The sequence below is a fragment of the Lissotriton vulgaris genome, chromosome 12 (genome assembly GCF_964263255.1).
Source record: "Lissotriton vulgaris chromosome 12, aLisVul1.2, whole genome shotgun sequence".
NCBI classification, from domain to species: Eukaryota; Metazoa; Chordata; class Amphibia; order Caudata; family Salamandridae; genus Lissotriton; species Lissotriton vulgaris.
In genome coordinates this window covers 21,650,645-21,667,133 of record NC_141700.1, presented here as the reverse complement: position 1 = coordinate 21,667,133, position 16,489 = coordinate 21,650,645, and the positions used below count along the sequence as shown (strand labels likewise).

Genomic DNA, 16,489 nt, shown 5'->3' with positions numbered 1-16,489 from the left:
AACCACCACCCAAGAGCATCAGCTGGCACTACTGCCCCAACTCACATCGCCAACCACCACCCAAGAGCATCAGCTGGCACTACTGCCCCAACGCACCCCGCCGAACACCACCCAAGAGCATCAGCTGGCACTACTGCCCCAACGCACCCTGCGCACATCGCCAACCACCACCCAAGACCATCAGCTGGCACTACTGCCCCAACTCACACATCGCCGAACACCACACAAGAGCATCAGCTGGCACTACTGCCCCAACGCACCCCGCGCACATCGCCAACCACCACCCAAGAGCATCAGCTGGCACTACTGCCCCAACGCACACCGCCAACCACCACCCAAGAGCATCAGCTGGCACTACTGCCCCAACGCACACCGCCAACCACCACCCAAGAGCATCAGCTGGCACTACTGCCCCAACTCACACATCGCCGAACACCACCCAAGAGCATCAGCTGGCACTACTGCCCCAACGCACCCCGCGCACATCGCCAACCACCACCCAAGAGCATCAGCTGGCACTACTGCCCCAACGCACACCGCCAACCACCACCCAAGAGCATCAGCTGGCACTACTGCCCCAACGCACATCGCCAACCACCACCCAAGACCATCAGCTGGCACTACTGCCCCAACTCACATCGCCAACCACCACCCAAGAGCATCAGCTGGCACTACTGCCCCAACTCACCCCAGACATCGCCGGCCCTTCCCTGCCAAGAGAGAGTACAAAGGTCCTACAAACACTGAAAGCTTCTTGGAAGCTACAAGCCACTCCGGAGTCACCTGCTCGCGCTGCATCCAAAGAGGAAGACATGAACACAAAATGTTCACATCCTAGGTTGAGAAATGCCTTGAAAGCCACTTTCTAGCGCTGACTCCAGGGCAGGACACCGAACAAGGTGGCATCCATCTTTCTCCAGTGTCTGGAAAAGGCAAAAGAGAAAGAAAAAAAAAGCCGGTCCGGAAACCACAGGACCGCGCAGTACTCGAAAGGGAAGTGAGGGACAGGCAGATACGCTGCGGGGGGGTCAGGAACTGGTGCTGTGAATCAGCAAAGGCCCCGCGTCAAAGGAAGCCAAATCAGAGCAGAGAGCGTGCAGGCTTCTAGTCTGGGGTCCCAGTTAGCGGTCAAAGCATCGGGGCCAAGCCTCCGGGGTCTGGTGCCTCAGCCAGCAGAGCACCAAAAGGTGATCGAAGGTCTCTGCGGCGCACCGCTGGCTGGACGCCCCCTCTCGCAGACCCCTGCCCCAAGGAGAGGCCGGAGCGCACTTACACAGGCAGCCTGTTGGCCTTCACCTCCGGAACCCCGCCGAGAAAGTAGCAGAAGACAAGGCGCCTGATTCACGCCCGACCCGGCTGCAGGATAAAGAACCGCCGGTCACAGCGGCGGAGGGGGCACCGGGGGCACCAGAGGCGCCTCGGCGGGTATGAATCCGGGGCACAGCGGGCTGCGGGGCTCTCCCTCTGCAGCGGGCGGACGGGGAATGTGCGTAGTGACCCGAGGGCAGCTGGACACGGACAGGAAGGGGAACCACAGCCCGAGGCTCGGGACAGGATGTCCAGCAAAGCACTTCCGAAGGCACCGGCCAAAGCCGAGGGAAGCGGACTGACATGGGATCCCTACGGATCAGGGGTCCCTACAGGTCCTGGCCCTGCTCGGATCAAGGGTCCCTACAGGTCCTGGCCCTGCTCGGATCAAGGGTCCCTACAGGTCCTGCTCGGATCAGGGGTCCCTACAGGTCCTGCTCGGATCAGGGGTCCTTCGGCGCTGCAGTCATCTGTGGATTCCTCGAGTATTCCCTTGATTGACGCACGCGCTGCCCCTGGAACCGGAGAGCAGCTTCCGGGCCTCCGCTGCGACTTCTGCGGGGACACATCCCTGTGGAAGTCCCTGTCGCGATGGGGCCACAATGAACAGCGCCCACCAGGAACTGGCACGACAAGGACCGAACAGTCGTACTTCTAGTTTTTTTAAACATTAAGGAAATACAATTACTGAGTGGACCTATGAATATACAGAAATAATATGTGGACATTCACATTTAAGAAAGTACCAAAAATATGTTTATTTGTATAGATACGATTATATAGGAATGTTTATATTCTTTTGATCTTTTTTAAACATAAAGTGAACACATTATAATTGTATAATCGGTCGTACATCTGGTGTCAGTGTTTGTTACTTACCGGTGACAGTTTGTGAAATGAATGAGTGTAGAATCTAGTGTTGTGCGCAGTCACAGCAACCCGAAAGTGCTTCACCCATGTACGTTCCTGCTCTGGGTAGTAACCCATCTGATGTGAAGGTGCTTCACCCATGTACGTCTCTGCTCTGGGTAGTAACCCATCTGATGTGAAGGTGCTTCGCCCATGTACGTCTCTGCTCCATGTAGTAACCCATCTGATGTGAAGGTGCTTCGCCCATGTTCGTCTCTGCTCCATGTAGTAACCCATCTGATGTGAAGGTGCTTCGCCCATGTACGTCTCTGCTTTGGGTAGTAACCCATCTGATGTGAAGGTGCTTCGGCCATGTACGTCTCTGCTCTGGGTAGTAACCCATCTGATGTGAAGGTGCTTCGCCCATGTACGTCTCTGCTCTGGGTAGTAACCCATCTGATGTGAAGGTGCTTCGGCCATGTACGTCTCTGCTCTGGGTAGTAACCCATCTGATGTGAAGGTGCTTCACCCATGTACGTCTCTGCTCTGGGTAGTAACCCATCTGATGTGAAGGTGCTTCGCCCATGTACGTCTCTGCTCCATGTAGTAACCCATCTGATGTGAAGGTGCTTCGCCCATGTAAGTCTCTGCTCTGGGTAGTAACCCATCTGATGTGAAGGTGCTTCACCCATGTACGTCTCTGCTCTGGGTAGTAACCCATCTGATGTGAAGGTGCTTCACCCATGTACGTCTCTGCTCTCGGTAGTAACCCATCTGATGTGAAGGTGCTTCGCCCATGTACGTCTCTGCTCCATGTAGTTACCCATCTGATGTGAAGGTGCTTCGCCCATGTACGTCTCTGCTCTGGGTAGGAACCCATCTGATGTGAAGGTGCTTCGGCCATGTACGTCTCTGCTCTGGGTAGTAACCCATCTGATGTGAAGGTGCTTCGCCCATGTACGTCTCTGCTCTGGGTAGTAACCCATCTGATGTGAAGGTGCTTCGCCCATGTACGTCTCTGCTCTGGGTAGTAACCCATCTGATGTGAAGGTGCTTCGCCCATGTACGTCTCTGCTCTGGGTAGTTACCCATCTGATGTGAAGGTGCTCCATCCATTGATCTTTCTGCTCCACATTGTAGCTTGTGCCGTATCTTTCACTGGCTACAGTCCGGCTGATCACACGGAGCTCCAGGCATGGCGTGCACTGCCAAACTCAATGATTGGTGCAAAGACACCCAGGTCAAGACAAATTTACACATATGCTTCTTTGAACATTTGTAAATAGCAGAAGCTATTAAGGCGCCCCAAAATCCAATCAGCAGCAGTGGGATGGACTCCATAGCCAGGGACATCTGTCCAGTACCCTCTTCGCCATGACTTGCGACAGTAGCTGGGGCCGGCAAGGTGAGCGAGTCGGTACCCGAAGGTTGCTCTTTAGTGGTGGGGGTTTAAAGTGCTTCAGAAGTGAAAAGTTCCAGAACACAGGCACAGCTCAGAATAAGATTACAGGAAGATGGGGGTGGACAAAGATGGTTGGGGGGTGTAAGAGGGGGGTTCACACGACTGGTCGCCAGACAAGGTCTTCAAAGCAACACAGGTCCACACCCGAAGCAGTTCTATAAAAATATTTAATAAAGACCCACACAAAAAAATGCAATAACAGATTTATCAGGCCACTGTATTTGTTTCCCACGTGAGCAAGTCACCTCGATTCATCACGATTCACAAACCCCAATGCATGCAAAGCGTTCTGTTTTTTAAGGCCCCTCACAACTTAGTCCTTTCGCAGTCAGATTCACCACACAACACCCACTTGCAGAGTGTGTTATACACATTCTAGAAGCTGCTGCAGAACAAGAGAATGTGTTGCACACGGCCCGTCTGCATGAAAGGCCTGGGGCCTGGGATTCAAGCAGAGCGCCAGCATTTGAAACAGATCACTGAAAAAGGTGCGCTTGGAGGCACTGTCCGCTGCACAGCTATGCATAGTATGCGTAAACCCAGGTGAAGGACAGAAGAGGTGGGCGGAAAGCCTAGTCCAAAGCAAGGCAGGTAAGGCTGCTCCGTGCATCACTGTGGGTGCAGGGGGGTCACTGAGACCCCCAAAAAAGTGCAAAAAATGGTGATGGATTAAACCCAGATCAGTAGACTGGGGGTGAGTGTTCGATTTGCCCAAACGCTCTGTCCATCATCCCCTTTTGTATCGCTTTGTTCGCCCTAAGTTGGCAGGGTATGCCCAGACGCGAGTCCCTTGCTCACTTTGCCACTGGATTCAAGCAAGCCGGGCTGAAGACGGCTGGAATGCCAGAAACGTCCAGGGAAGGCATGGCTTGGCAGTTCGGGTTGGACTGCTTCCATGAGGCACAGGGTCAGACTGATTTGCATATGGCCATGTCTGAACTGGGGTGGCTGAGTGAGCTAAAGAATGGTGATGGATTAAACCCAGATCAGTAGACTGGGGGTGAGTGTTTGATTTGCTCAAACGCTCCGTCCATCCCCTTTTGTATCAATTAAAGTTTTAACAGCGCTTCACTCAATTTTGTGCCCCAATTAAAGTTTAATCAGCGCTTTTCTCGGCATATCCCGGAGTTTCGGGACTGCCGAAAAGTCATCTAATAAATATGCTGTTTGGTGCAGTCCTCCCCTGCAGGCCGCAGGGCCCTTCGCGCCGTTCCCGCGTGCCAGCAACTTTAGGCGGCAGCCTTACGCCCGAGCCCGCACCCATCTCCACAGCCGCGGGCGCAGACCGGGCCACATCCCCACTCCCCGCTCTGGACTCCCGCGTTGTCCGCCGCACTTCAGAACCCGCATGGGTCTCCGGCAGGGAAGTGCTGTTCCTGCGGGTCTCCTCTCGCAGCGCAAGCACAGCAGGCCACCGGGATCTTTCCCGCACTCTCAGCGCAGCTCCGGCCGGCCCAGCAGGATGGCCGCTCCACGGCCGGTGGCTCTCCCCTGCGCCCCCGCTCACCCCCACAGGAGGTCTCGGCAGGTCGCTTTCATATACTGCACGCGGGGCAGTTCATCCTAACCAGGCCCCTGCTGCCCGCTACCTCTGCGGTCGCCGTCTTGCAGTCCAGGCAGCCCGCATCCACCAGCCGGCACCAATAGTGCCCGCCGCAATCATCCACAAACTCCAGAAATCCGTCGCCTCGGTCTAAGATTTGGGTAAAACCACGACAGGTGCAAGCGCTCACCGCACTGCCGAGCGAGCCCCCTCAAACATCTGGAGAAGCCTACTGACATGACAGGCTGACCTCACTCACAGATCTACTTCACCTCCGTGCCCTATCTCAATTGGAGTCCCTCAAGGTTCGACACTATCCCCTGATCTGTTTAACCTATACGTCGAACCACTCACAGAAATTCTCCAAAAATCTCAAATATCCTATCACATGTATGCTGACGACACGCAAATATACTTAAAGATCGCATCCCTAAAAGATTTGGAATTAATGAATGAGACACTAAAAATGGCACTTCAATGGTTAACCACAAACCACCTGAAGCTGAATGCACATAAAACAGAGTTCTTACTAATTTCTCCACCAAAGAGCCATACAGAAATAAAGGATTGGACGAAAGTCGTGACTGCACTAAACTGCACCCCAACCCTTGTCAACTCAGCTAAATCTCTAGGAATCACCCTAGACGAGAATCTAGACATGAAAGCCCACATTAACTCAATGGCGAAAAGTGCCCGCTTTCACTTGAACTACTTAAGAAAATTGAAACCATACATCACAGAGTCTGACCTCAAAGTGGCAATCCAATCCTTAGTTATCTCAAGGATTGAATATGGTTGCACTACCTTGGCGGGATTACCTAAAGCGTCCACTGCACCACTGAAAGCCTGCCTTAACGCTGCGGCAAGACTTATCACCGGAACCAGGAAATATGATCATATATCCCCGCACCTGAAAGTATTAAACTGGCTATCGTATGAAGCAAGAATCCAAATAAAGATAGCTTGCATCACACACAAAGCACTACATAAGAACACCCCAAGATATCTAGCCAAGAAAATTCAGTTGTCCGGGGGCAACAGACCAGCTAGGAGTGCCAAGGAGTTGCTTCTACGGCCAGCCTTCTTCCGAAAGAAAAAAACCTATGACAGAGCGTTCTCAGGAGCTGCCCCCAGAATTTGGAACTCACTCCCTCCAAACATCAGGAAGATCCAGAATCTGGTAACATTCAAGCGGGAAGTGAAGAGCCTGCTGATGAAGAGATACATTACCTAGAACACTGTTCTTGGTTCGGATTTACTACTGCCTAGTATTGATCATGTACGTCATTAGGAAGGGAGACATAGGCAATTCTATAATGGAATACGTATCCTATGATATGATATGAGAACAACTGAAAGGCCATTAGTAATGGTTACTTTGAGTGAACAGGAGAACAGCTTCTCTCATGAACATATACCGAGCTACCTCATATCTGTTATATATACATGCTCTTGTTAGTAATTTTTGTCATATCTGTTATATACACATGCTTTTGTTAGTAATTTTGTCATAGCTTAGTTATGTACGCCAACGTTCACAGGTGTTACGACTATATATATCATCTACCTCACAGCGGTTGCTCGCTAACTGTTTATATATATGTTAACACTCTTTCCTCTCTTATGTTAAGCGCTCTGATACCCACGGGTCTTGTTCGCGCTATACAAAACTCCATAATAAAATAAAATAAAATAGGTGTCATGTGTCCTTACATCTCCACCCCTGTGCCTCAAATTGATCTTTAACACAAAAATCCTGAATATTTCAAGTGAAATAACGCGCCTGTGGCCGCTTGATGCCAGCAGTGTCCACCACAGGAGCAGGGGGCAGTATCTGTGCCAGAGGCTCCCCGTGTCCACGTAAAGGGTATTTACCTACCACGAATCAGACTGAAAGTTATTTACATACTCGCTGATTAGCAGTGGAGAATGCGGCACGGTCTGCCCCCTTGGACCTACGCTGGACACCCACGGTCTAAGGATTATATTAATGCTCAAGCCTGATGATAGAAGATACAAGGACCAGGCTGCGAGTGCCGCCCCCACTCTGAAGCGGGAACAGGGACCGGCTCCCAGCAGGAGACCCCGACGACACAGCAGAGTAAAAGGCCATGCCGGACAGCGATGCATCACTGCACCTCTGCAGAGCCCCAGCTGAACCTGGTTAAAAGGTGTTCAGCGCACCCGCCCCCTTCCAAGCCCCTGGCCTCTCTGGGACCAGCCCTTTCGCTCCCTCACTGCAGGAGGGGCAGGGGGCTCTGAATCCATGGGGCTCCTCTCTAAGGACCTCAGGAGGTGGGACAGGGCGAAGGCACGCCCACCCACAGTGTTCGAAAGCAACGCCCACCCCCAGGCGGGTCCCGCACCTCTTTTCGTGACCACAAAGGTGAAGCACGGCTTTTTAGCTTCACACGGAAGGCCAGGGGATGCCCAGATCAGAGGGTTCAACACATGGGTACCAGCATCACCCCCCCCCCCCCCCCCCCCATCAGCAACACAAGCATGAAGCAGGGGGCGCGGGTTCACTTCCACCCACGCGGGACACAAATCGCTCATGGGTTGTCGGCAGGCCCTAGCAGGTGGCAGTACGAACGCACCCTGTGTGGTCGAGGCCGAGTGGGAGGACATGAGACAGAGCAGCGGCAGCTGCGGCGAGACAGCAGCTGAGGGCTGGGCTAGGAATAGAGCGCCCGAGGACAGCAGGGCAGAGGACTCTGGGTCGAGTGCACGGTGAGGAGTCACTGGACACTGCTCCCTGCACAGAACGAAGGATCGGGGGTAGAGTAACCCCGTGAGGCCTTCACAGCCTCCTACAGCCCCTCACTCGATGCCAGCTAACGCCGCTCCCTCCTACCACTGAAGGCCAGCCACTGAACCCATTGGGCACGAGGCGGGACACCTCGCCCCACGAGCAGGCCAGCGAGGGGAGGCCCACCCGACCCCTGGGAGCAAGGCCAGTGAGGGGAGGGCCCGCCCACCCCGACCCGTGGGAGCAAGGCCAGTGAGGGGAGGGCCCGCCCACCCCGACCTCTGGAAGCAAGGCCGGTGAGGGGGCCCAGCCCGACCCCTGGGAAATACAAGATGTGGAGGGTTAGGAGGCGGTCGGTGCAACACACTCTCCCGTGCTCCGTCGCCAAGGCAATGGGCGCCGTATATTCACAATAATTCCCCCCCCCCCAGTGCTGATCAGACGAACTCCGGGGGTAATTGTATTACGCTATCCCGGAAGACATGTCCACACATCTATTCCTCTCTGTTGCAGCAACCATCAGGAGGCTTCCTTTGGGTCGAAGAATTGTGTTTTAAAGTCTTGTTTTTGGTGCACAAGGCCTTTCACAAAATGGGATCCGAAGGAATTAAAAGACTGTTTCGGAGATCTTCCAGCAAGAATCTGGCGATTGTGCCTCGATTCAGGAAAGCGAAATGGGGGTTCCAACTCGCTGGCTGCGGTTAATTTGTGGAACGGCCTTCCTCTCTCGATTTCGAGTCTGGAAACACATTCCTTATTCCGGAATGCCAAAGAAAGACCTGGCTCTGAACCAATATGCATCTGTAGCCCCTCTATCTATGGACACCCCTGATCACGACCTCTATCCGCAGGGCCTCTATCCCATGGGCTAAGTTCGCGCTTTATAAGTCCATTATTCATTCATTCATTCATTCATTCATTCACAAGTCAACAACCGCGTATGCATTACATTTGTTCTGCTTTCGTTTTACATGTTTTTTTCTGTGCAAAAAATTCCAACGGGAATTCCATCCTGAAGCACACAAAAAATCTAGGCCACAACAAGGGAGTAATGAAGGAAGAATCTACAGTAGCCTGTGATGAAATGGAAACCTCACTATTCAGAACGGATTTTTTTAAGCATATTTTATTAGGCATTCCATTCCAACAAACTTTATTTCGGTCAGTATAGACCATAAAAAGTAACCAGTACAAACAGTAACAGGAAATACTTTGAAAGTCACATTTGCCTGAGGGCACAAAGACAGGCGCATATTGATGGATTGATGCGACACAGACATGGCAATTAAAGAATTGATCGGTAACATTTACAACTAAACAAAAATACACAATAAAAACAACACCCAATAGCCATGTTACAGAAACATTTTTTACCAATAAAAGGGACCCCTACTCAGCCACCATAACTAATCTACCAAAAGCTCGCTAAAATACACCGTGTAGCACTAACGTACGCTTTTTCGGCAGAGTGAGGGAATCACAGGAATGTACCTTTTGAGCAACAGTGTTCAGATATTCAAAGTTGTCCTACTAGATTAATAAAAAAAATTATATTCTAGATGTGAGGGTTTTCCAAAGCTGCAAGCAAGGAACTAATGAAAGTCAAGTCAAGTCAGATAATTTATATAGCGCACTACATACCCAGAGGGTCTCAAGGCGCTAAGGGGGGAGGGGGGGGGGGGGGGGGAGGATTACATGTCAAATATCCACGTTTTAAGTTGCTTTCTGAAAGCTAGGTGGTTTTGGGTAAGGCGCAGGTGAGTGGGGAGTGAGTTCCATGTTTTAGCAGCCAGGTAAGAGAAGGATCTGCCTCCCATGGTGGTCTTGTTGATGCGAGGTACAGTGGCGAGGGCTTGGCTGGAGGAGCGTAATTGGCGGGAGGGGGTGTAGAAGGACAGTCTTGAGTTGAGGCATTCTGGTCCGATGTCGTAGAGTGATTTGTGTGCGTGGGTTAGCAGTCGGAAAGTTATTCTTTTATTGACGGGTAGCCAGTGGAGGTCTTTCAGGTGACCAGAGATGTGTTCGTTGCGTGGGATGTCTAATATGATTCTGGCTGAGGCGTTTTGGATTCGTTGTAGTTTCTTTTGGAGTTTAGCGGTAGTGCCTGCGTAGAGGGTGTTGCCGTAGTCCAGTCGGCTTGTGACCAGAGCATGGGTGACTGTTTTCCTGGTTTCGGTGGGGATCCAGCGAAATGTTTTTTTGAGCATGCGAAGAATGTTGAAGCAGGATGAGGATACGGCGCTGACTTGTCTGTTCATTGAAAGTGAGGAATCCAGGATGACGCCTAGGTTCCGTGCGTGGTCTGTCGGGATGGGTGCTTTTCCAAGGGCTTCCGGCCACCAAGAGTCGTCCCATGCAGAAGGGGATGTACCTAGGATGAGGACTTCTGTTTTATCTGAGTTCAGTTTCAGGCGGCTGTGTTTCAACCATTCAGCAACTTCTTTCATTCCTTCGTGTAGGTTATTTTTGGCGGTGCTGGGGTCCTTGGTGAGAGAAAGGATCAGTTGAGTGTCATCTGCGTAAGAGATGATGTTGAGGTCGTGTTGGCGGGCGATGGTCGCAAGGGGGCTCATGTATACGTTGAAGAGGGTGGGGCTGAGAGAGGATCCTTGTGGTACGCCACAGATGACTTCGGTGGCCACGGACTTGAATGGTGGAAGGCGGACTCTCTGGGTTCTTCCGGTGAGGAACGAGGTGATCCATTCAAGTGCTTTTCCATGTATTCCGATGTTGTTGAGGCGTTGTAAAAGGGTGCTGTGGCAAACTGTCGAATGCTGCAGAGAGGTCGAGGAGGATGAGGGCGACTGTGTCTCCGTTGTCTAGTAGAGTTCGAATGTCGTCTGTTGCTGCGATGAGGGCGGTCTCAGTGCTGTGTTTTGCTCGGAAGTCAGATTGTGAGGAGTCGAGGGATTTGTTGGCTTCGAGGAAAGCGGCGAGCTGGTTGTTGACAGCTTTCTCGATGACTTTGGCCGGGAATGGAAGGAGCGAGATGGTGCGGTAATTTTTGAGTTCGGTGGGGTCCGCTGTGGGTTTTTTCAGAAGGGCGGTGAGTTCAGCGTGTTTCCAATTTTCCGGAAAGGTGGCGGAGTTGAAGGAGCAGTTGACGACGTCTCGAAGGTGCGGTGCTATGACGGAGTCTGCCTTGTTGAAGATGTGCTGAGGGCATGGATCTGTGGGGGATCCTGAGTGGATGGAGTTCATCAGGCGGATGGTGTCCTCAGTGGAGATTGGGTTCCAGTAGTTAAGGGTGTTCGCGGGGGGAGAGTGTTCAGCAAGTGGTTGGGTGGGTTGGGCTCCGGGTTGGTTGTCGAAGCTGTTGTGGATGTCTGCAATCTTGTTGTGGAAGAATGAGGCTAGGGAGTCGCAGAGGGCTTGAGAGGGGGTGATGTCGTTGGAGTTGGCCGAGGGATTGGAAAACTCCTTGACGATGTTGAATAGTTCCTTGCTGTTGTGGGGGTTGTCGTCAAGTCGATCCTTGAATGCTGTTTTCTTGGCCTTTCGGATTAGTTGGTGGTGAGTGCGGGTGGCGTTTTTGAAGGCGTCCTTGGTGCTGGTGGTTGGGTCTTTTTTCCACGCTTTTTCAAGGGTGCGGCAGAGTTTTTTGGACTTCTTGAGGTCATCGTTGAACCATGAGGCTTTCTTGTTGCCAGGTTTGCTTTGACGTTTTTTCAGTGGTGCTAAGGTGTCGGCGGTGTTGGATAACCATAGGGTGAAGTTGGCTGCGGCTAGGTTTGGGTCCGAGGAGTGGGTTGGGGTGTTTAGAAGGAGCGATGAGGAGATCTGGTCGGTGGTGATTTTGTTCCAGTTTCTTTGCAGAGTTGGTTGGAGGTGGTTGGTGGGTTTCGGCTTGTTGTAGGTGAAGTGAACGCAGCTGTGGTCAGTCCAGAGGAGATCCGTCACACTGAATACTGTAGGAAGGCACAACTTCTAAACCTTGTGACGGTGCACAAAGTGGGAGCCACAACTTTGTTGAAGAAGCGGGCGCAATCAAAGAGCAGAAGGCCCGAGAGGCCAAGCTCTGCCCACCCATCTGGGCCCAAATCTATACCTGTGGCCTGGTAATGGAGCTCAAACCCGAGGGGGTGTGCACTTGGTACCAGGGAAGAAGAACTGCTCTACCCTTGATGAAAGCTTCACACCCCCCAAAGTATTGTTTCAGCTCAAACCAAACCCAAGTAATATCCACCCGACGCGGCGGAGTCTCACTGCTCAGGGCTTACCTTTCTCGGCCATGGAGAAGGTCGCAGAATGCCTCGACACAAACAATTTGAGCTGCTCATCTAGGCCGCAGGTCACGTGGTCAACATCCCAAGACTGGATCCCTGAGTTTAGAGAGGGAGACAACAAAAAGCAAAGTTAAACCAGGGCTGAGAAGCGGCTCCTTTCACAGAGTACCTAGCTTTCACATTTCATTCTCGCCGCCTCATAACCTTCCTACAGAATACTCCACATGTCTGCACCATCAGCGGTTCCTTGTCCCCTGCTGGAATCATAGCGCCAAGTCACAATCATGAGGTCTGTCCCAGCGCCAAGTCACAATCATGAGTCAGAAGCGCCTAGAGGAGATCCTGGAAATGTGCGTCTTGGACAGGGAAACCCAGTACATTAAAAAGGTGGTGGTGAGCAGCTCCAGGCGCCAGCACTCAGCATGTAACTGCTACAATTTGTAAGCTCTTAAAAAGATTGTGGCAGTCTTAAGCCTTGGAGTGGTGCAGACAACCTCAGGTGCGAGGAGCATACTGCCCCATCACACCTGCCAAGATCTGGGCTCGCCCGCTTGAGCAGTTAAAAGGAGGAGCACTTCCACAGGCAAGCGGTAGGCCCCATAAGACACAGGACAGCATGTGTCCCAGGCAAGCACTAAAAGAAAAGACAACGGGGACACAAACCCGAATGCAAAATAGCATACATGCCAAGGGATACACGTGCCCCTCACACCCAACAGACATGGCCAAGAAAACATTTTATGTGAAATAAACATAGTAATAAACTTATGTGGACACTTTGTTTTAAGTGTTCGACTGTCATATGCAGGTTGGTACTGCAATAATGTAAAAAACTTTTGTTGAGAAACCTTGCTTACTATCCCAGATGGCTTGCACGGAGGACTCCCAGAGAACAACTTGGCAGAAACGCAAAGCCCATTCAAAACATTTTCATTTAACATTGGGAGGGGCGTATATATCAGCCACCCCTTCCACTGAAAAGATGCATTTTACCCCCATTTGCTTAGAACTTCTGACCTCACGGGTGGATCTGTGAGGCCTTTGCCCCTCACTTGGCACAGACAGCAAACATACATGCAAGGAACAAAACTCCCCCTTTTAGCTCTAAGAAATTTTGTTCGCACTTTCAGAAAAAAATGCTGCCAACTGAGTTTATGACAAAGTGGTCACTTTATTGAGCGCACGCGCTTTTCTTGCTTTGGTGTAAATCTGTTTAATAGTTTGAGATACTAACATTTGGAAAAGGTTCTGGGTGGGTTTGAAGGAGTTAACACTCAATTGTCTTTAGAGTTTAAATGGAATTTTGTGGTTTATAAATTTAGCACCATTTGGCAAACATCGCACACCTCTTTACATTTTCAAATGGGCGCAGATCCAGGAATGGAGGCACAGTAAAAAAAAACAAAAAAAAACCTTTTCCAACCTTTGGCACTATGCGACAGATGTGCACACATGTTTGCATAAGTTTAGAAGAACTGGATTTCTGTTGCCATGTCAAGTTTTGTGCCGATCCATGAAGGGCTTCAACATCCTACGCGGCGTGCTTCAACATCCTACGCATGCTACGGAAGATCTTCCGGTGGATCCCCACCGAGACCAGGAAGACCGTCACCCAGGCCCTCGTCACCAGCCGACTGGACTACGGCAACGCCCTCTACGCCGGTACCACCACCAAGCTCCAGAAGAGACTCCAGCGGATCCAGAACGCCTCAGCCAGACTCATCCTCGACATCCCACGAACCAGCCACATCACCGGACATCTGAGAGACCTTCACTGGCTCCCCGTCAACAAAAGAATCACCTTCCGCCTCCTCGCCCACGCACACAAAGCCCTACACGACCAAGGCCCGAGCTACCTCAACAGCCGGATCAACTTCTACGCTCCCAAACGCCACCTCCGATCAGCCAACCACGCCCTCGCAGCCGTCCCCCGCATCCGAAGAGCGACTACAGGAGGAAGGTCCTTCTCCTACCTGGCCGCCAAGACCTGGAACTCCTTCCCGACCGACCTGCGCCTGACCCAAGACCACCTCTCCTTCAGGAAGAAGCTGAAGACCTGGCTGTTCGAGCACGGGTATGTAGCGCGCTCTATAAGTGTCACTGATTGATTGATTAAAGGAGGAGGGTCAAGTGTGCAGAAGTCCGACAGGCATTTCCGGTTCATGCCTGTCGGGGTGTCCTCGGAGGGAGGGGGCGGCTGGATTCACTAGCACTGCTGCGGCTTCAGGATCTGCACGACGATCATCAGCGCAAGCCCCTGAAGATCAGATTTTGTGCAGATCGAGAAGTCCCAAGCACAGAGCAGGGCCCGCAGCCACCCCACGCTGCAGGTAGTCCTGCAGGTTCATGTGCTGCAGCCAACACCTGCTGCACACAGCCCGAAGCCAGGCAGAACGGTGGAGGGGTGCACGGCCAGTCAGGGCCGAACAACAACAAAAATGCACTCACTGAAAAACAAAAGTTAATCACTAAAACCAAGCCCAAAGGCTTCAGATGGAGCTATTTTGGTATGTGGCACACGAGGCAGGCGCACCATAAACCAGGTCGATGACTTATGTTTATATAAAATAAAAACCAGAGGGGGCCTTGTTTTTTTGGTGTGCATTGCACATAGCTTCGAACGTCAGGGCTTTTTTGGGTTTGGTGGACCCAGAACCATCTTACAGTGGCAAGAAATGTTAGTGCCAACTACAGTACTCTCGTCCTTCTCTAGAGATGTGAATATCCTTATATCACATTATTAAAATATTTGGCAAATCGATCCAAAAGTGCTTTGTAGGGACGGATGCATTTACAAGCCACGCTGCCTGTGGCACCAGGCCCCCACAACAATAAGGGATTGTAGTATAGACACACACTTGGGTGCAGACTTCACTCACAGGCTCCACACAGGGTGGGTGGCGCGTTTCCAGTAAGAGGGCAGGGCATCAGGTAGCCATTCTAAAGAGCAACCTTCAGGTCTCTGGTCATTTGTATCCTGGCTGGGAGTGGGTGTAAAAGGGGTTCCCAATATTCCTGGAGACAGATGCCGCACTGCACTGGGAAGCGCCCCTGCAGGATTCACACCGACGGGGCCGTGGCCTGGTCAGATCTTTCTCTTACCCGACAGCTCTTCCCCAATACCTCCGAGGCTAGCAGGGATGTTTCCGATGAAAGCCTACACACACTCATCTGAGCTCTTATTATTTGTGCAATTTGAAAAGCAAGCCAGCAGCGAGGAGCCAGACACAGACAGGCCAGGGGGACAGGCTGTGCAGGTCAAGGGTGACAGTGTCTGGGGTCACGTGCAAGTCTGATATTGGGAATTGTACACAAATAAGCAGACAAGGACGGAGAACCTGGAGTGGAGATGGTTTTTAGCGCACAAGCAGACCACCACGCGAGCCATTTGGGTAATGTAGTGGGAGACTGGCAGCAAGCCACCTACCCTCAAAAAGTATGCCATCTAGGGGGAACATTCTCTGCATGGTGACTGGCACTCAGAACTATACCATCACCTTCAGATGTCGTACTCTCATCTAGTGAAGCTAACAATTAGGGGCTAAGAGATAAAGGCCACCGGCACCACCCAAAAGACGCGCAGGGTGTAAAGAGGCCACCCAGAGACGGGCAGGGTGCATGTAACGAGGCCAGCGGCACCACCCAAGAGACGGGCAGGGTGTAACAAAGCCAGCGGCACCACCCAAGAGACGGGCAGGGTGTATGTAACTAGGCCAGCGGCACCACCCAGGAGACGGGCAGGGTGTAACGAGGCCAGCGGCACCACCCAAGAGACTGGCAGGGTGTAGGTGACTAGGCCAGCGGCAGCACCCAAGAGACGGGCAGGGTGTATGTAACGAGGCCAGCGGCACCACCCAAGAGACGGGCAGGGTGTATGTGACTAGGCCAGCGGCAGCACCCAAGAGACGGGCAGGGTGTAACGAGGCCAGCGGCAGCACCCAAGAGACGGGCAGGGTGTATGTGACTAGGCCAGCGGCAGCACCCAAGAGACGCGCAGGGTGCATGTAACGAGGCCAGCGGCAGCACCCAAGAGACAGGCAGGGTGTATGTAAAAAGGCCAGCGGCACCACCCAAGAGACGGGCAGGGTGTAACGAGGCCGGCGGAACCTCCCAAAAGACGGGCAGGGTGTAACGAGGCTGGCGGCACCAACCGAGAGACGGGCAGGGTGTAACGAGGCCAGCGGCACCACCCAAGAGACGGGCAGGGTGTAACTAGGCCAGCGGCACCACCCAAGAGACGGGCAGGGTGTAACTAGGCCAGCGGCACCACCCAAGAGACGGGCAGGGTGTAACTAGGCCAGCGGCACCACCCAAGAGACGGGCAGGGTGTATGTGACTAGGCCAGCGGCACC

At 52.4% G+C, this 16,489-nt stretch overlaps 1 protein-coding gene across 1 annotated transcript in view; it reads right to left on the bottom strand.

Moving 5' to 3' along the window:
- Positions 1-16,489, bottom strand: part of MAP1S (microtubule associated protein 1S) — a 77,789-nt gene that overhangs the window by 39,373 nt on the left and 21,927 nt on the right. Inside the window, exon 2 of the mRNA XM_086946792.1 lies at positions 12,132-12,233. Within this exon, the coding sequence (XP_086802918.1) occupies positions 12,132-12,233 (102 nt within the window). The remainder of the gene's footprint in view (positions 1-12,131; positions 12,234-16,489) is intronic.